The sequence below is a fragment of the Thalassophryne amazonica genome, unplaced genomic scaffold, assembly GCF_902500255.1.
Source record: "Thalassophryne amazonica unplaced genomic scaffold, fThaAma1.1, whole genome shotgun sequence".
NCBI classification, from domain to species: domain Eukaryota; kingdom Metazoa; phylum Chordata; class Actinopteri; order Batrachoidiformes; family Batrachoididae; genus Thalassophryne; species Thalassophryne amazonica.
This window is the reverse complement of record NW_022986315.1, coordinates 106,824-127,386: the sequence shown is the minus strand read 5'-3', so window position 1 is coordinate 127,386 and position 20,563 is coordinate 106,824. Positions and strand designations below refer to the sequence as shown.

At 42.4% G+C, this 20,563-nt stretch overlaps 1 protein-coding gene across 1 annotated transcript in view; it reads left to right on the top strand.

The window, feature by feature from the left end:
- LOC117506043 (glucose-6-phosphate exchanger SLC37A2-like) overlaps positions 1–20,563 on the top strand; it is a gene marked incomplete at its 5' end in the record, with an annotated part of 117,567 nt that overhangs the window by 12,115 nt on the left and 84,889 nt on the right. The window contains one exon of the mRNA XM_034165574.1: positions 9,135–9,263. Coding sequence (XP_034021465.1) covers positions 9,135–9,263 — 129 coding nt within the window. The remainder of the gene's footprint in view (positions 1–9,134; positions 9,264–20,563) is intronic.

Genomic DNA, 20,563 nt, shown 5'->3' with positions numbered 1-20,563 from the left:
TGAGGGGGGGGTCCTGTTGTGTGGGCCGCTGAAGAGGAGGTACTGCTGGCCCACCACCACCAGAGGGCACCCTGCCTGGAGTGCGGGCTCCAGGCACGAGAGGGCGCTGCCGCCTCACAGGAGCAGCCAGGGTGACAGCTGACACTCATCACCTGTGACAGCTGTCACCACTCATCTGATCTGCATCGGTATATCAGCAAGACGTCATCTCCACCTCTTTGCCGAGATATCGTTCTACCTGAAAGGTAATATCCTCAGCCTGACTGCTTGATAGAAAGCCCTTTTTGTGATTTTTGTGAGTGATAACAGACTTTTTCTCCAACGAGAGGTGGAGGTAGCTTCCCTGCCGTGCAGATTGCTGGGTGCAGACGCACCCACGTTTAATTGTGTTTTTGTTCCTCGCCAGCAGTACCAGGTCCGACACGCGGAGGCAGTGGCCACCTGGGAGTTCGGGACTTGGCGGCTCCAGTATTCCCAGGGTCTGGTGGCGGAGGAAATCGTGTGGTTCCGGTTCTGCTTTGGACAGGCGTCTCCTATCTTCGAGCCTGCCCACACGACACCTTGTAATTTGACCTCTGATCTATTGTGTAATCTGTTGTGTTTGTTGTGCACGTTCGCAACAGTAAAGTGTTGTTATTTGACCTATTCCATTGTCCGTTCATTTGCGCCCCCTATTGTGGGTCCGTGTACTTACACTTTCCCAACACCTTCCTTTTCTCTCAAAAATTCTTGAAAGGGTAGTTGTATTTGAAGAGTTTCAGTCAGGTTTTAGAATTCATCATAGTACAGAAACAGCATTAGTGAAGGTTACAAATGATCTTCTTATGGCCTCGGACAGTGGACTCATCTCTGTGCTTGTTCTGTTAGACCTCAGTGCTGCTTTTGATACTGTTGACCATAAAATTTTATTACAGAGATTAGAGCATGCCATAGGTATTAAAGGCACTGCGCTGCGGTGGTTTGAATCATATTTGTCTAATAGATTACAATTTGTTCATGTAAATGGGGAATCTTCTTCACAGACTGAAGTTAATTATGGAGTTCCACAAGGTTCTGTGCTAGGACCAATTTTATTCACTTTATACATGCTTCCCTTAGGCAGTATTATTAGACGGTATTGCTTAAATTTTCATTGTTACGCAGATGATACCCAGCTTTATCTATCCATGAAGCCAGAGGACACACACCAATTAGCTAAACTGCAGGATTGTCTTACAGACATAAAGACATGGATGACCTCTAATTTCCTGCTTTTAAACTCAGATAAAACTGAAGTTATTGTACTTGGCCCCACAAATCTTAGAAACATGGTGTCTAACCAGATCCTTACTCTGGATGGCATTACCCTGACCTCTAGTAATACTGTGAGAAATCTTGGAGTCATTTTTGATCAGGATATGTCATTCAAAGCGCATATTAAACAAATATGTAGGACTGCTTTTTTGCATTTACGCAATATCTCTAAAATCAGAAAGGTCTTGTCTCAGAGTGATGTTGAAAAACTAATTCATGCATTTATTTCCTCTAGGCTGGACTATTGTAATTCATTATTATCAGGTTGTCCTAAAAGTTCCCTAAAAAGCCTTCAGTTAATTCAAAATGCTGCAGCTAGAGTACTGACGGGGACTAGAAGGAGAGAGCATATCTCACCCATATTGGCCTCTCTTCATTGGCTTCCTGTTAATTCTAGAATAGAATTTAAAATTCTTCTTCTTACTTATAAGGTTTTGAATAATCAGGTCCCATCTTATCTTAGGGACCTCGTAGTACCATATCACCCCAATAGAGCGCTTCGCTCTCAGACTGCAGGCTTACTTGTAGTTCCTAGGGTTTGTAAGAGTAGAATGGGAGGCAGAGCCTTCAGCTTTCAGGCTCCTCTCCTGTGGAACCAGCTCCCAATTCAGATCAGGGAGACAGACACCCTCTCTACTTTTAAGATTAGGCTTAAAACTTTCCTTTTTGCTAAAGCTTATAGTTAGGGCTGGATCAGGTGACCCTGAACCATCCCTTAGTTATGCTGCTATAGACTTAGACTGCTGGGGGGTTCCCATGATGCACTGTTTCTTTCTCTTTTTGCTCTGTATGCACCACTCTGCATTTAATCATTAGTGATGGATCTCTGCTCCCCTCCACAGCATGTCTCTTTCCTGGTTCTCTCCCTCAGCCCCAACCAGTCCCAGCAGAAGACTGCCCCTCCCTGAGCCTGGTTCTGCTGGAGGTTTCTTCCTGTTAAAAGGGAGTTTTTCCTTCCCACTGTAGCCAAGTGCTTGCTCACAGGGGGTCGTTTTGACCGTTGGGGTTTTACATAATTATTGTATGGCCTTGCCTTACAATATAAAGTGCCTTGGGGCAACTGTTTGTTGTGTTTTGGCGCTATATAAAAAAAATGATTGATTGATTGATTGATTGATTGATTGATTGATTGATTGATTGATTGATTGATTGATTGATTGATTGTCAGGACTGGCACGTGTTGTCAGTTTGCAACCTATCAAACTAACTAATGTTGAGCTTGACTGATAAATATTTTTTTCTGGCAGGTGAACAAACTTATTATCCAGCAAAGTGTAATCTGTTAACAGGCTTCCGCAGCTCGGCTGTATGTGCATATGTGTATGTATGTATCAATCAATCAATCAATTTTTTTATATAGCGCCAAATCACAACAAACAGTTGCCCCAAGGCACTTTATATTGTAAGGCAAGGCCATACAATAATTATGTAAAACCCCAACGGTCAAAACGACCCCCTGTGAGCAAGCACTTGGCTACAGTGGGAAGGAAAAACTCCCTTTTAACAGGAAGAAACCTCCAGCAGAACCAGGCTCAGGGAGGGGCAGTCTTCTGCTGGGACTGGTTGGGGCTGAGGGAGAGAACCAAGAAAAAGACATGCTGTGGAGGGGAGCAGAGATCAATCACTAATGATTAAATGCAGAGTGGTGCATACAGAGCAAAAAGAGAAAGAAACAGTGCATCATGGGAACCCCCCAGCAGTCTACGTCTATAGCAGCATAACTAAGGGATGGTTCAGGGTCACCTGATCCAGCCCTAACTATAAGCTTTAGCAAAAAGGAAAGTTTTAAGCCTAATCTTAAAAGTAGAGAGGGTGTCTGTCTCCCTGATCTGAATTGGGAGCTGGTTCCACAGGAGAGGAGCCTGAAAGCTGAAGGCTCTGCCTCCCATTCTACTCTTACAAACCCTAGGAACTACAAGTAAGCCTGCAGTCTGAGAGCGAAGCGCTCTATTGGGGTGATATGGTACTACGAGGTCCCTAAGATAAGATGGGACCTGATTATTCAAAACCTTATAAGTAAGAAGAAGAATTTTAAATTCTATTCTAGAATTAACAGGAAGCCAATGAAGAGAGGCCAATATGGGTGAGATATGCTCTCTCCTTCTAGTCCCCGTCAGTACTCTAGCTGCAGCATTTTGAATTAACTGAAGGCTTTTTAGGGAACTTTTAGGACAACCTGATAATAATGAATTACAATAGTCCAGCCTAGAGGAAATAAATGCATTAATTAGTTTTTCAACATCACTCTGAGACAAGACCTTTCTGATTTTAGAGATATTGCGTAAATGCAAAAAAGCAGTCCTACATATTTGTTTAATATGCGCTTTGAATGACATATCCTGATCAAAAATGACTCCAAGATTTCTCACAGTATTACTAGAGGTCAGGGTAATGCCATCCAGAGTAAGGATCTGGTTAGACACCATGTTTCTAAGATTTGTGGGGCCAAGTACAATAACTTCAGTTTTATCTGAGTTTAAAAGCAGGAAATTAGAGGTCATCCATGTCTTTATGTCTGTAAGACAATCCTGCAGTTTAGCTAATTGGTGTGTGTCCTCTGGCTTCATGGATAGATAAAGCTGGGTATCATCTGCGTAACAATGAAAATTTAAGCAATACCGTCTAATAATACTGCCTAAGGGAAGCATGTATAAAGTGAATAAAATTGGTCCTAGCACAGAACCTTGTGGAACTCCATAATTAACTTCAGTCTGTGAAGAAGATTCCCCATTTACATGAACAAATTGTAATCTATTAGACAAATATGATTCAAACCACCGCAGCGCAGTGCCTTTAATACCTATGGCATGCTCTAATCTCTGTAATAAAATTTTATGGTCAACAGTATCAAAAGCAGCACTGAGGTCTAACAGAACAAGCACAGAGATGAGTCCACTGTCCGAGGCCATAAGAAGATCATTTGTAACCTTCACTAATGCTGTTTCTGTACTATGATGAATTCTAAAACCTGACTGAAACTCTTCAAATAGACCATTCCTCTGCAGATGATCAGTTAGCTGTTTTACAACTACCCTTTCAAGAATTTTTGAGAGAAAAGGAAGGTTGGAGATTGGCCTATAATTAGCTAAGATAGCTGGGTCAAGTGATGGCTTTTTAAGTAATGGTTTAATTACTGCCACCTTAAATGCCTGTGGTACATAGCCAACTAACAAAGATAGATTGATCATATTTAAGATCGAAGCATTAAATAATGGTAGGGCTTTCTTGAGCAGCCTGGTAGGAATGGGGTCTAATAGACATGTTGATGGTTTGGATGAAGTAACTAATGAAAATAACTCAGACAGAACAATCTGAGAGAAAGAGTCTAACCAAATACCGGCATCACTGAAAGCAGCCAAAGATAATGATACGTCTTTGGGATGGTTATGAGTAATTTTTTCTCTAATAGTTAAAATTTTGTTAGCAAAGAAAGTCATGAAGTCATTACTAGTTAAAGTTAATGGAATACTTAGCTCAATAGAGCTCTGACTTTTTGTCAGCCTGGCTACAGTGCTGAAAAGAAACCTGGGGTTGTTCTTATTTTCTTCAATTAGTGATGAGTAGAAAGATGTCCTAGCTTTACGGAGGGCTTTTTTATAGAGCAACAGACTCTTTTTCCAGGCTAAGTGAAGATCTTCTAAATTAGTGAGACGCCATTTCCTCTCCAACGTACGGGTTATCTGCTTTAAGCTACGAGTTTGTGAGTTATACCACGGAGTCAGGCACTTCTGATTTAAAGCTCTCTTTTTCAGAGGAGCCACAGCATCCAAAGTTGTCTTCAATGAGGATGTAAAACTATTGACGAGATACTCTAACTCACTTACAGAGTTTAGGTAGCTACTCTGCACTGTGTTGGTATATGGCATTAGAGAACATAAAGAAGGAATCATATCCTTAAACCTAGTTACAGTGCTTTCTGAAAGACTTCTAGTGTAATGAAACTTATTCCCCACTGCTGGGTAGTCCATCAGAGTAAATGTAAATGTTATTAAGAAATGATCAGACAGAAGGGAGTTTTCAGGGAATACTGTTAAGTCTTCTATTTCCATACCATAAGTCAGAACAAGATCTAAGATATGATTAAAGTGGTGGGTGGACTCATTTACTTTTTGAGCAAAGCCAATAGAGTCTAATAATAGATTAAATGCAGTGTTGAGGCTGTCATTCTCAGCATCTGTGTGGATGTTAAAATCGCCCACTATAATTATCTTATCTGAGCTAAGCACTAAGTCAGACAAAAGGTCTGAAAATTCACAGAGAAACTCACAGTAACGACCAGGTGGACGATAGATAATAACAAATAAAACTGGTTTTTGGGGACTTCCAATTTGGATGGACAAGACTAAGAGTCAAGCTTTCAAATGAATTAAAGCTCTGTCTGGGTTTTTGATTAATTAATAAGCTGGAATGGAAGATTGCTGCTAATCCTCCACCCCGGCCCGTGCTACGAGCATTCTGACAGTTAGTGTGACTCGGGGGTGTTGACTCATTTAAACATATTCATTTAACATATTCATCCTGCTGTAACCAGGTTTCTGTAAGGCAGAATAAATCAATATGTTGATCAATTATTATATCATTTACCAACAGGGACTTAGAAGAGAGAGACCTAATGTTTAACAGACCACATTTAACTGTTTTAGTCTGTGGTGCAGTTGAAGGTGCTATATTATTTTTTCTTTTTGAATTTTTATGCTTAAATAGATTTTTACTGGTTATTGGTAGTCTGGGAGCAAGCACCGTCTCTACGGGGATGGGGTAATGAGGGGATGGCAGGGGGAGAGAAGCTGCAGAGAGGTGTGTAAGACTACAACTCTGCTTCCTGGTCCCAACCCTGGATAGTCACGGTTTGGAGGATTTAAGAAAATTGGCCAGGTTTCTAGAAATGAGAGCTGCTCCATCCAAAGTGGGATGGATGCCGTCTCTCCTAACAAGACCAGGTTTTCCCCAGAAGCTTTGCCAATTATCTATGAAGCCCACCTCATTTTTTGGACACCACTCAGACAGCCAGCAATTCAAGGAGAACATGCGGCTAAACATGTCACTCCCGGTCTGATTGGGGAGGGGCCCAGAGAAAACTACAGAGTCCGACATTGTTTTTGCAAATTTACACACCGATTTAATGTTAATTTTAGTGACCTCCGATTGGCGTAACCGGGTGTCATTACTGCCGACGTGAATTACAATCTTACCAAATTTACGCTTAGCCTTAGCCAGCAGTTTCAAATTTCCTTCAATGTCGCCTGCTCTGGCCCCCGGAAGACAATTGACTATGGGTGCTGGTGTCGCTAACTTCACATTTCTCAAAACAGAGTCGCCAATAACCAGAGTTTGATCCTCGGCGGGTGTGTCGTCGAGTGGGGAAAAACGGTTAGAGATGTGAACGGGTTGGCGGTGTACACGGGGCTTCTGTTTAGGACTACGCTTCCTCCTCACAGTCACCCAGTCGGCCTGCTTTCCCGGCTGCTCGGGATCTGCCAGAGGGAAACTAACGTTGGCTAAGCTACCTTGGTCCGCACCGACTACAGGGGCCTGGCTAGATGTAGAATTTTCCACGGTGCGGAGCCGAGTCTCCAATTCGCCCAGCCTGGCCTCCAAAGCTACGAATAAGCTACACTTATTACAAGTACCGTTACTGCTAAAGGAGGCCGAGGAATAACTAAACATTTCACACCCAGAGCAGAAAAGTGCGGGAGAGACAGGAGAAGCCTCCATGCTAAATCGGCTAAGAGCTAGTAGCTACGCTAAGCTAGCGGATTCCTAAAAACACGCAAAGTGAATAATGTGTAAATAATTTAGAGGTGATTCAGCAGAGGGAGTGCTTTAGTTAAGGTACGTAAAGATTACACTGGGAAACAAATCGTAATCTAGATAACTAGATCACTCTAACTGTGCAGATTAAACAGCTAACAGATACAGAAAAACACCGCTGTGCTCTGGAACAGGAAGTGATACAATACCGCAGTGAGAGCCAACCACCAGTAGAGGTGTCTAGAGACCAAACAATTAACCAAACTTGCGAGGTCAGACCATTATAACACCTGCTTCCTTTTGCAACCTGCGCATGCTCCCTCCGTACAGTCTTAGCCACTTATATAAATAAGTAAGATAACACACCTACATAACTACACACCTTGAGCGTGAATTATACTACACTTACTTAATCTAGTGAAAAGTTCTACAGTAGGTCCTCACTCCATCTGAAAAGGCACATCTTGATGCCTGTACTCTTTATCCTATGGATATTCCAGAGCACGTCACTCTATCGCATACGCAAGATGAAATGTCCTCACCCTATAACGTCACAGAGATTTCTTTTGACGACTTTCTGAAAGTACAGAGTGTCATCCCTAGTTTTAGTCCCTGTTCTAGACAATCTTTGCGTCTGTTAATAAATACCTTAGAAATACATATGTCATATAATATTATTGATTTCAGACTCTTGAAACCCATGTTAATACATTGTTGTATTTCTGCTGGGGTTACGTGAGGTTAAGAGCGATGACTGTCAGCACGTTTGCACTGGATCAATATGTTCTTGATATCTGCACAGTAAGTTTCTGTACTTTTGTCTGCACCAAAAGTATATCTTGTACAAGCTCTCATTATCTTATCATGTGAAAAGACATAAACAGCATGCTGCGGTTCTACTAACACAAGACTCTGCTTTTACGTCTGTGACAGGAGCTCCTCGCCCTGTCTCTTGAGGTGAGACTGGTGCTCCTCGCCCTGTCTCTTGAGGTGAGACTGGTGCTCCTCGCCCTGCTTCTTGAGGTGAGACCGGTGCTCCTCGCCCTGCTTCATGAGGTGAGACCGGTGCTCCTCGCCCTGTTTCTTGAGGTGAGACCGGTGCTCCTTACCCTGTCTCTTGAGGTGAGACTGGTGCTCCTCGCCCTGCTTCTTGAGGTGAGAGCAGTGCTCCTCGCCCTGTCTCTTGAGGTGAGACCGGTGCTCCTTGCCCTGTCTCTTGAGGTGAGACTGTAGCTCCTCGCCCTGTCTCTTGAGGTGAGACCGGTGCTCCTCGCCCTGTCTCTTGAGGTGAGACTGTAGCTCCTCGCCCTGTCTCTTGAGGTGAGACTGGTGCTCCTCGCCTTGTCTCTTGAGGTGAGACCGGAGCTCCTCTTAAGGTGAGACCGGTGCTCCTCGGCCTGTCTCTTGAGGTGAGACCGAAGCTCCTCACCCTGTCTCTTAAGGTGAGACTGTAGCTCCTCACCCTGCTTCTTGAGGTGAGAGCAGTGCTCCTCGCCCTGTTTCTTGAGGTGAGAGCAGTGCTCCTCGCCCTGCTTCTTGAGGTGAGACCGGAGCTCCTCTTAAGGTCAGACCGGTGCTCCTCGCCCTGTCTCTTGAGGTGAGACCGGTGCTCCTCACCCTGCTTCTTGAGGTGTGACCGGAGCTCCTCGCCCTGCTTCTTGAGGTGAGAGCAGTGCTCCTCGCCCTGCTTCTTGAGGTGAGACCGGTGCTCCTTGCCCTGCTTCTTGAGGTGAGACCGGTGCTCCTCGCCCTGTCTCTTGAGGTGAGACTGGAGCTCCTCTTAAGGTCAGACCGGTGCTCCTCGCCCTGTCTCTTGAGGTGAGACCGGTGCTCCTCGCCCTGTCTCTTGAGGTGAGACCGGTGCTCCTCGCCCTGTCTCTTGAGGTGAGACTGGAACTACTTGTCCTCACCTTAGAAACTTCATGCCATTGTAAGAGTTGGTCCAGAGCTCGTAACTCTGTCTCTGAGATTGAGCCCAGGCAACAAGCCCACTTCTCTGACTTGTGTCCCAATGCCTTTCTTCCCCAATAGATGAAGTGTAGTTCGGATCCTGGACAACACCGTGTGTGTCTGTTTGTTTTTGTGCTCAGCAGAATCAGGAGGCAGAGCCGCCCCTCCAGAACTGTTCCACCAGTGACAAACGTTCCACCACTGATGCTGAAAACACCGTTGAGGACCATACTGAGGCCATCAGCTTCTGTGGAGCTCTGTGCATACCTGTGAGTGCACTCTGTCACGGTTTAGAATAGTCTAAGACACTGCACCCATGTCAATGGAAAAAAAGAGGTTTTATTTGGCTGCTTCATTCACTGTGCATCAAAAATACTGAGTCACACAGGTGAGTTAGTGTGGCCCACCATCTGTAATGCAGCATACTTTTGGCTACTTGTCCGAGTTTGAGGATGGTTGGTGAAAATGATCTTCAGTTAACAAGTTGCAGTTGGTGAGTAGAGGCTCCAACCTTCATGTGAGCCTCCACTCACCACTCAGCTCCACTTCATTGCTTCATGTGAACTCAGAAACTGAACACTGCGAGATGAATCCACATATCTGGGTGAAGGTGACAAACCTGAAGGACGTGCTGCTGTGTGGAAGGTGTTGAGTAGAAGTGGTGAGAATTCTCAAACACACACAAGTTTATGTTGTGAAAAAGACAGATAAACCCAGGAACATTGCACAAAATCACAAAAACTCAAACTACCAACCCTTAAACAGAGCACCAGACAAGGACAGTGGATAGATTGTGACATCAGCCAGTCCTCAAAAACTGAGAGTCATGAGTGAAGCCACTGAGCCTCGCATGAATATTCAGTAAGGTATGTCTGCTATAATACATTCCAATTCTAAGGTAGAACGCTAATTGTGTATACTAAGGTATATCAAAAAAAAAAAAAAGAAGAGTAGAAGAGAAGAGTAGAATAGAGTAGAGTCGAGCCACTTAGGTGCCTGGTCTTGAGAACCACGGACGGTAGGTTGAAAAGCTTTTTTATCTTTTTGTAGGAGATTTTGTAATGAAAGAACGTGCAGGCAGATTCGCATGTCGGGCTGGACCCGACCGCGGGGGGTCGCGACAGGAAAAACACCTCCATTGGAAACCTTAACGGACAAGTTGGAACATGCCCAGCTGTTAAACAATTTCTCAGATACTCACTTGTTGAAAGCCATCAAAAGCCGCCTGAATTTTACAAATGGTTTTCAACACGGGGGTGTTTTTCCTGTCGCGGCGCAGACGGATTTGCTGCGTCGTCACGGAACCGAGTCAGCGAATTTGCCCGCACATTCTTTCATTACAAAATCTCCTTTAACAGTGGAATGTCCGCATAAACTCCTCATGCCGACTTCTTCTGAAACTTCTCTGTTCTCTGACACGTCCTGGGTGAACAGAGCCTGAAATTAGGAAGTTTTCAGCTCGAAACAGCCAGACGGACGCCACCTCTGACCGCGCCATGCCGATCCGCTTTGTGAGCTGTCCTTAAAGCGAAAGAAACTCCACAATCTCTCATCAGCCGTTAAACTTTTCACCGAGAACCAGCTGAATTTCTCGAATAGTGTCCACTCGGATATCCTTCACAGGTCCTGAAAAAATTTTGATAAAGCAACGCGTGCCGTCTCCAGCAGCGTCTCAGACAAAGGATTTCAGCCAAGAAGGCTGGACCAGTGCTCACTCAAAGCCTGCCCACAGGCGAATGACGTCACCGACACGCGTGAAAAAACTCACGCATGCGCACGAGGGTTCAAGCATGTCTGGTGTAATTGCACGTGATTCAAATCCATATAGTTTTTTGTTTTTTTTTAAACTGCCGGTTAGTTTTCTAATAAACCTCGTACGTATACCTAGTCTGTAGACTAGTAGTAAAATTAAATGATAGCTAGTAGGCTAAGCTATAAATATGATTGTTTTATAATAGAAACAGAAGCTATGATGTAATATGTATCAGGTATCCATCCAAAGTTAACAAAATACACACTCCATATGCTATCCAGTGGAAACCCCAAACTTATATACTATCCGTTGACATCCATCAATGAACCCACAAAGTGAAGAATCACCAAAAATCCACACCATGTAAAATAAAAGTGTCAATCACGAATGTTAGCTAACTATTGTTAGATAAGCTACTGTTAAATTCGCCGTTAATTAGCCAACCGTACCTTGCTAGCCAACAAGGTTAAACAAAGCCGGTAACTAGTGATAACTATAAAGTACAATAGCGCAGTTTAGCCTGACAATAACGGTATTAACAGATACATATAACAACAAATGTATTGAAAAGTGTGTATTAACGTTAGCTTCCCAAACAGAACAGAACTGACTATATTGTTAGCTATGATAAATGGTGCTGCAGCTGGCTCGATAAGCTAACGTTAGCTGTTAGGTTTAACTAATTGTACCCCACTCCTCCATTTTTGTTATTAATGCGCATATGTCACAGACATGAATGTCAGCATCTCACCATGTCATTTAGGTCCTTCATACTTTATTTAGAGTAAATGCATCAGGGGAGCATTAGCATGGCAAAAACCTTACAGCTTCTGGGGGGGCTCCGCCCCCCAGACCCCCTGCGTTTTTAAGCATTTTTATTTATTTTGCCTTTCATCTTCTGGAGGGGCTCTGCCCCCATACTCCCCACTTTTTTTAAGCATTTTTCTTTTTTTGGTTTTCAGCTGACCCCCCCAATTACAGCCCTCCTTAACCCCCTGACACTTTAAGCATTTTTTTTAATGTAGATATAAATTAATATTCAATGTTTTCTGTTGTGAAAGTGTAGTGACACGGACCCACAACAGGGGGCGCAAATGAACAGTCAATAGATGAGCCAAAAATTAACAATTTAATGTTGTGAAGGAGCACAACGAACATACAGACAATCTCAGAATAAGATTACAGTCAATCCACAAAGGTGACATGTGGGCAGGCTCGAGGATAGAAGACGTCTGTCCTGAGAAGAGCCGGAACCACACGATTTCCGCCGCCACCGAACCTGGTGAATACTGGAGCCGCCAAGTCCCGAATTCCCAGGTGATCACCGTCCCCGACTGTCGGATCTGGTACTGCTGGCGAGAACAAAGACAGTCAAGTGTGGGTGTGTGTACACCCAGTAACAACAACGGTGGGAATGCCACCTCCACCTCTCACTCAGAAAACAGGTACGTGCAGCAGTTCAATCAATCAATCAATCAATCAATTTTTTATATAGCGCCAAATCACAACAAACAGTTGCCCCAAGGCGCTTTATGTTGTAAGGCAAGGCCATACAATAATTATGTAAAACCCCAGCGGTCAAAACGACCCCCTGTGAGCAAACACTTGGCTACAGTGGGAAGGAAAAACTCCCTTTTAACAGGAAGAAACCTCCAGCAGAACCAGGCTCAGGGAGGGGCAGTCTTCTGCTGGGACTGGTTGGGGCTGAGGGAGAGAACCAGGAAAAAGACATGCTGTGGAGGGGAACAGAGATCAGTTGAGAGTACTTATCACAGAATAGTGTGGGGAGCGAAGACGTCAGCTCTCCACGTCTCTCACACTCAGCCTCCGGCTGCGAGCACTCACGGAACTGATGGCAAACACTGTGTAACAAACACTTTTCAGAAAAGACAAAAGCAACGGCTGAGAGTTTTACCTCCAATGAAGTACGATATCTCGGCGATGAGGTGGAGATGACGTCTGGGTTTTATGGAGTGCGATGATGAAGAATGAGTGACAGCTGTCACTCCCGGCTGTGTCCGTGGCGGCAGCGCCCTCTCGTGCCTGAAGCCCGCACTTCAGGCAGGGCGCCCTTTGGTGGTGGGCCAGCAGTACCTCCTCTTCTGGCGGCCCACACAACAGTTTTTTAGCTAGTTGACAGTAGGGCTGTACAATATGGACAAATTATCACGTCAGTATTGTCATATAAATTGTCATGTAAATGTCAATTATATACATACTGTCCATATTCTTGAGCCACTTAGGTGGTTAGGGAGAGTTCCCATGGGATAAAAAAGCTTTTCAACCTGCCATCCCTGATTCTCAAGACCAGGCACCTAAGTGGAAATACTCTCTCGTTTCTTTAAAGATATTTAGGTGTACCTCAGTAAACACTAGTAGCATTCCACCTTAGATTTGGAATGTATAATAGAAGATATGAATCAAATCAAATCAATTTTATTTATATAGCACCAAATCACAACAAACAGTTGCCCCAAGGTGCTTTATATTGTAAGGCAAAAGCCATACAATAATTACGGAAAAACCCCAACGGTCAAAACGACCCCCTGTGAGCAAGCACTTGGCTACAGTGGGAAGGAAAAACTCCCTTTTAACAGGAAGAAACCTCCAGCAGAACCAGGCTCAGGGAGGGGCAGTCTTCTGCTGGGACTGGTTGGGGCTGAGGGAGAGAACCAGGAAAAAGACATGCTGTGGAGGGGAGCAGAGATCAATCACTAATGATTAAATGCAGAGTGGTGCATACAGAGCAAAAAGAGAAAGAAACAGTGCATCATGGGAACCCCCCAGCAGTCTAAGTCTATAGCAGCATAACTAAGGGATGGTTCAGGGTCACCTGATCCAGCCCTAACTATAAGCTTTAGCAAAAAGGAAAGTTTTAAGCCTAATCTTAAAAGTAGAGAGGGTGTCTGTCTCCCTGATCTGAATTGGGAGCTGGTTCCACAGGAGAGGAGCCTGAAAGCTGAAGGCTCTGCCTCCCATTCTACTCTTACAAACCCTAGAAACTACAAGTAAGCCTGCAGTCTGAGAGCGAAACACTCTATTGGGGTGATATGAGGTCCCTAAGATAAGATGGGACCTGATTATTCAAAACCGTATAAGTAAGAAGAAGAATTTTAAATTCTATTCTGGAATTAACAGGAAGCCAATGAATAGAGGCCAATATGGGTGAGATATGCTCTCTCCTTCTAGTCCCTGTCAGTACTCTAGCTGCAGCATTTTTGAATTAACTGAAGGCTTTTCAGGCAACTTTTAGGACAACCTGATAATAATAAATTACAATAGTCCAGCCTAGAAGAAATAAATGCATGAATTAGTTTTTCAGCATCACTCTGAGACAAGACCTTTCTAATTTTAGAGATATTGCGCAAATGCAAAAAAGCAGTCCTACATATTTGTTTAATATGCGCATTGAAGGACATATCCTGATCAAAAATGACTCCAAGATTTCTCACAGTATTACTAGAGGTCAGGGTAATGCCATCCAGAGTAAGGATGTGGTTAGACACCGTGTTTCTAAGATTTGTGGGGCCAAGTACAATAACTTCAGTTTTATCTGAGTTTAAAAGCAGGAAATTAGAGGTCATCCATGTCTTTATGTCTGAAAGACATTCCTACAGTTTAACTAATTGGTGTGTGTCCTCTGGCTTCATGGATAGATAAAGCTGGGTATCATCTGCGTAACAATGAAAATTTAAGCAATGCCGTCTAATAATACTGCCTAAGGGAAGCATGTATAAAGTGAATAAAATCGGTCCTAGCACAGAACCTTGTGGAACTCCATAATTAACCTTAGTCTGTGAAGAAGATTCCCCATTTACATGAACAAATTGTAATCTATTAGATAAATATGATTCAAACCACCGCAGCACAGTGCCTTTAATACCTATGGCATGCTGTAATCTCTGTAATAAAATTTTATGGTCAACAGTATCAAAAGCAGCACTGACTTCTAACAGAACAAGCACAGAGATGAGTCCACTGTCTGAGGCCATAAGAAGATCATTTGTAACCTTCACTAATGCTGTTTCTGTACTATGATGAATTCTAAAACCTGACTGAAACTCTTCAAATAGACCATTCCTCTGCAGATGATCAATTAGCTGTTTTACAACTACCCTTTCAAGAATTTTTGAGAGAAAAGGAAGGTTGGAGATTGGCCTATAATTAGCTAAGATAGCTGGGTCAAGTGATGACTTTTTAAGTAATGGTTTAATTACTGCCACCTTAAAAGCCTGTGGTACATAGCCAACTAATAAAGATAGATTGATCATATTTAAGATCGAAGCATTAAATAATGGTAGGGCTTCCTTGAGCAGCCTGGTAGGAATGGGGTCTAATAGACATGTTGATGGTTTGGATGAAGTAACTAATGAAAATAACTCAGACAGAACAATCGGAGAGAAAGAGTCTAACCAAATACCAGCATTACTGAAAGCAGCCGAACATAAAGATATGTCTTTGGGATGGTTATGAATAATTCTTTCTCTAATAGTTAAAATTTTATTTGCAAAGAAAGTCATTAAGTCATTACTAGTTAAAGTTAAAGGAATACTCGGCTTAATAGAGCTCTGACTCTTTGTCAGCCTGGCTACAGTGCTGAAAAGAAACCTGGGGTTGTTCTTATTTTCTTCAATTAGTGATGAGTAGTAAGATGTCCTAGCTTTACGGAGGGCTTTTTTATAGAGCAACAGACTCTCTTTACAGGCTAAGAGAAGAGCTTCTCAATTAGTGAGACGCCATTTCCTCTCCAGCTTACGGGTTATCTGCTTTATCCCTTTATCTACAGCGATGGCGCCCACGCCATATTTTCCATATGCGTATTTATTTTACCGTAACTCCGCCATAGTTTGTCCAATCCGAATGATTCAAAGTGCATTGTTAAGCTAACACCAAGGGCTTTCCAGTGATATATGGTGTATTACGGTAAACGTAAGCCTGTGAAGTCATCACGCAGAGGAAAAACACAGAAGTTTCACACTAGTGCACTGCTGATTCTCATTACCGTAAGTTCTCATGTAAGCCCTCAATCTGAAAAATTTCAACACTGACAGCAAGCCAAGAACCCGTGCTTTCCAACAGTTTGCTATATGTTGCATATATTACGGTAAAAGGCAGGGTGTTAGTGTCATTTGTGAAGGTGTGTGTGCGTGTTTGTGTGATGGCTCCATCAGCCACAAGCCACTGCCCGGTGCCAACAAGCAGTGGAAACCCAACTTGCCAGCGATCCACAAAGGTGCGGCGTTCTTGCAAGGTGTGCAAGAGGTCAACCTGCTGGATGTGCAAACTTTGTAAAATTGGCCTCTGTCTTCAGCCAGACAGAAACTGTTACAAACAGCACCACACTGACAATGGACTTATGTAGTTTAGATCTAATTTTGATTCTTGGTTATATATTTGTATATAGTTTGACACTTTATTGTTTTATTCATATTGTATAATTTTGCACAAAATGAGTGATTTATTGCACATTTTAATAATACAGATAATAATTGATATATTTATATATAGTTTTGCACTTTGTTTGTTGTTATTCATATTTGGTTCTGCACTTTAAAATTGGTTACTTTTTGCATATTTTCGCCTTGTAAAATGTTTACTTTTGCACTGTTTCTGCACTGTTTCTGAGTTGTAGACACACAAAATTAATTATTTTGATTGTAAACACATACAGCTTCCTGTTAAAAATGTGAAATCCAAACTTCCTTTACATAACAATCATTTTTCACTAAAAAACTGAAAAAAAAGTGTTTTTTCTCATTTTAAATGCTAAAACTTACAAATAATGTGTATAAATAGTTAATCAGGTGTAATATAATTGAAATTCAGGTACTCCTGGAAAAGGGTACCAAAGCACACAAACATATAACATTATTTCTTAATTTTATTGCTATAATAAAAAAATTATAACCAATCGTCCATTTATAGCCTCAGTAGGTAAAGGGTTAAGCTACGAGTTTGTGAGTTGTACCACGGAGTCAGGCACTTCTGATTTAAAGCTCTCTTTTTCAGAGGAGCTACAGCATCCAAAGTTGTGCTCAATGAGGATGTAAAACTATTGACGAGATACTCTATCTCACTCAGAGTTTAGGCAGCTACTCTGCACTGTGTTGGTATATGGCATTGAAGAACATAACATATACCTTACTGAATTTTCATATCAATATGATATACGATATAACAGTAATAATACCACACACATTTTGCACTCATCATAAGGTTAGGATACTGTGCTCTCCAAAAGGATTGGAACACTTGGAATTTCACACATTTTAATTTGTTTATGCCATTTTAAATACAAGAAATACAAAAAAAAAAGAATAAAAAATTCTAAAATTATCTTCCTCAAATTCAACCTGAAATCAAATCTCTAAAACTTGATAAAACCTGTAAATAATAATCAGTTTTATTGCCAGTTTTCTTCAGACAAGTCAGGGGATGGAAACATGAACATTTCCAAGTCACTGAATATGTCTTGGACTTTTTTGACGTCAATTATGAAGAAATACAAAAGTTTCTTTCACCAAAATATCAAATCTAGTTTTTCATCTCAAATGTACTTTCTGTCAAATTGTAGCTGAACTTTCAGGTCTTCTTTTGAAGAAAATCCTCCTCCACACCACTTCATCAGGAAGCTGGATTTTAGATTTTTAATTCATTTATGTCAAGTTGTAGAGATCTGCTTTCAGTTTGAGTTAAGGAAGATCATTTTAGAAAAAAGTGTATTTGAAATAGAATAAACAAATTAAAATGTGTGAAATACCAAGTGTTCCAATACTTTTGAGGACAAATGAGAAACAGTGAGGAGCAGCATCTTACATCTCATATATAGTGCAGCAGATACGAGAATATTTAGTGTGGAATCCTGCAAAGGGTGATACAAACATCAAATTCAGCACAAATAATCCATAGACATGAACTCTTTTTAAAAAAAAAAAAAAAAACTGATTGGCCATTTGAATTTTCAATAGGCAGCCAGGTAGGGGTCAACTGAAGAATTACACAGGGGTCAAAATCAGGGGTGGGCAACTTGTTCCAGAAAGGGCCAAGAGGGTGCAGGTTTTCTTTGCAGCCACTGACTCCACCAGGTGATTTCACTGATTAATATCACTTTGAGCAGATGGAATCAGTTAATCAGTGAAATCACCTGGTTGAGTCAGTGGCTGCAAAGAAAACCTGCACCCTCTTGGCCCTTTCTCGAACAAGTTGCCCACCCCTGGTCTAAATTATAAGATGCTCCAATCATATAGAAACCTACACCACATTATTTGCCTGATCATAAAGATTCCAAAAAGGTATAGTTTAGACAATCTGCGACTGAATGTTATAGAGACAAGAATGGTGACAAAGGTCAGTTTCAGTTTGTACAGGGGTCAAAAGTTAATGTTGCTCCATTAATTTTGCTCCAGCTGTATTTGTGCTGAATTTGATGCTTGTATCATTATTTGAAGGATAGTTTCAGTTATCTGCTGCACTAATAAACCAACAGAGCATGAACCAGCTGCTGTCTGTTAGCTTAAACATGTGTACATAAGACCCCCTGTATTAAACAATGTGCTTTTAACAACCTGGACCTCATTTCTGGCATAAAATATGGTCGTTTACTCACCAATATAAGTTTGGTGTGATTAGAAGTCCATAGTTCAAATGACGTGTTCAGTTCAAATGTGAAGCAAACATTTTTCTTCTTCTAAGGTGGATTAGAACTTTTTGTGGTACACAGCACCAACTACTGGACAGGAGGAACCTAGCAGTCAATGTGACTTACTGATTTGAAAATGCAGCTCTTTCAACCAGACGTGTGGTGCCGTGACATGTCAGTCATCTGTGTCCAATCAGATTTCAGGGGAATCCAGTGAAAGCCCGGCCTCCGCTCTAGCTCCACCCATGCCAGGAAGTGTTCAACATTTGAACATTTCCTGTTTCACTGTGACCACTGAACTATACACTGCATGGAATGGGGGTCACGGCTGAGCGACTACTGCATTGTCTGCCATCTTGCGTCCCCCAAAAGGCGCAAACGCCGCACAGTGGAATCAGGTTGATAGTATCGGGTCAAACTCACCAATTTCTGCAGAATGAAGCCCTTCGTCGAATTGTTATGTAATATTATTAAGCTCTGTTAAGGCCATTTATAAGACTTGTACACGTAGTGTAGTTTTTGATAGATTACTAAAGTAAATAGAAACAAAAACTTGTTAAATCTATGGACATTATAAGCTCAACACTATTTGAATACTTTCTATCATATTATACGCTTGCGAACATGCACAAAGCCCCCCCCCCACACACACACGCATAATGTTCATTTGACACATACAGTCACACATAATGTTCATTTGACACAACACACACACACACACACACACACACACACACACACACACACACACACACACACACACACACACACACACACACACACACACACACACACATTCATACACACTCAAAAACACCCCCCAAACGGTGCACATCAACCACAATCAAATGCACAAATACGTTTTAATGTCGTGCACACACACAGAAAGGCACACAAGTAATTGGTCAATCAGTTAAAGTAAATATTAGAATGTATTATAGTTTTGCAGAAGTAGGAACATTGCAACAAATCACAATCACAGCTGATGTAAAGTAGTCAATCCATTCACACATGTCAATGTACACGCTATCAAACTGAAAATGAACTATGTGACAGATTTAGTGTCTGAAACAACAAAATACAACTCAAGCAATGGCCCAATTTTAAATGAGTTATTTACATTTCAAAACTTTACAGCGTCTGATTAACATAGTTTGAAAAATACCTTTTTATGCATGTACAGAGTGTGTAAGCACTTTCATCATCAGATGGAGCAGCATCTTATTTGGATCTAAAGTAAAAAATAGTATAGTAATATTATTTGATAATGCTCTATAGAAGTTGATATTTTCAAAGAAGCCAGACCAAGTTAGAGGCTGAAAATTTCAAAATGTATATTACATGTATTATATGTATTATATAATATATGTGTTACTATATTATATCATATTACATATATATTATAATATATTATATATATTAGATTATTATCCATCCATCCATCCATCCATTTTCTTCCACTTTATCCGGAGTCGGGTCGTGGGGGCAGCAGCTCAAGCAAAGCCACCCAGACCTCCCGATCCACACACACCTCCCCCAGCTCCTCCGGGGGAACCCCAAGGCGTTCCCAAGCCAGCTGAGAGATGTAGTCCCTCCAGCGTGTCCTGGGTCTTCCCCGGGGCCTCCTCCCAGTGGGACGCGCCCGGAACACCTCTCCAGCGAGGCGTCCAGGGGGCATCTGGAAAAGATGCCCGAGCCACCTCAACTGACTCCTTTCGACGTGGAGGAGCAGCGGCTCGACTCCGAGCTCCTCCCGACTGACAGAGCTCCTCACCCTATCTCTAAAGGAGCGCCCAGCCACCCTGCGGAGGAAACTCATCTCGGCCGCTTGTACTCGCGATCTCGTTCTTTCGGTCATGAGCCAAATCTCATGACCATAGGTGAGGATCGGAACATAGATCGATCGGTAAATCGAGAGCTTTGCCCCCCTACTCAGCTCTCTCTTCACCACGATGGTCCGATAGAGCGACCGCATCACTGCAGATGCTGCACCGATCTGTCTATCGATCTCACGCTCCATCCGTCCCTCACTTGTGAACAAGACCCCGAGATACTTAAACTCCTCCACTTGAGGCAAGGACACTCCACCAACCTGAAGAGGGAAAAGCACCATTTTCCGGTCGAGAACCATGGCCTCGGATTTGGAGGTGCTGATTTTCATCCCGGACGCTTCACAC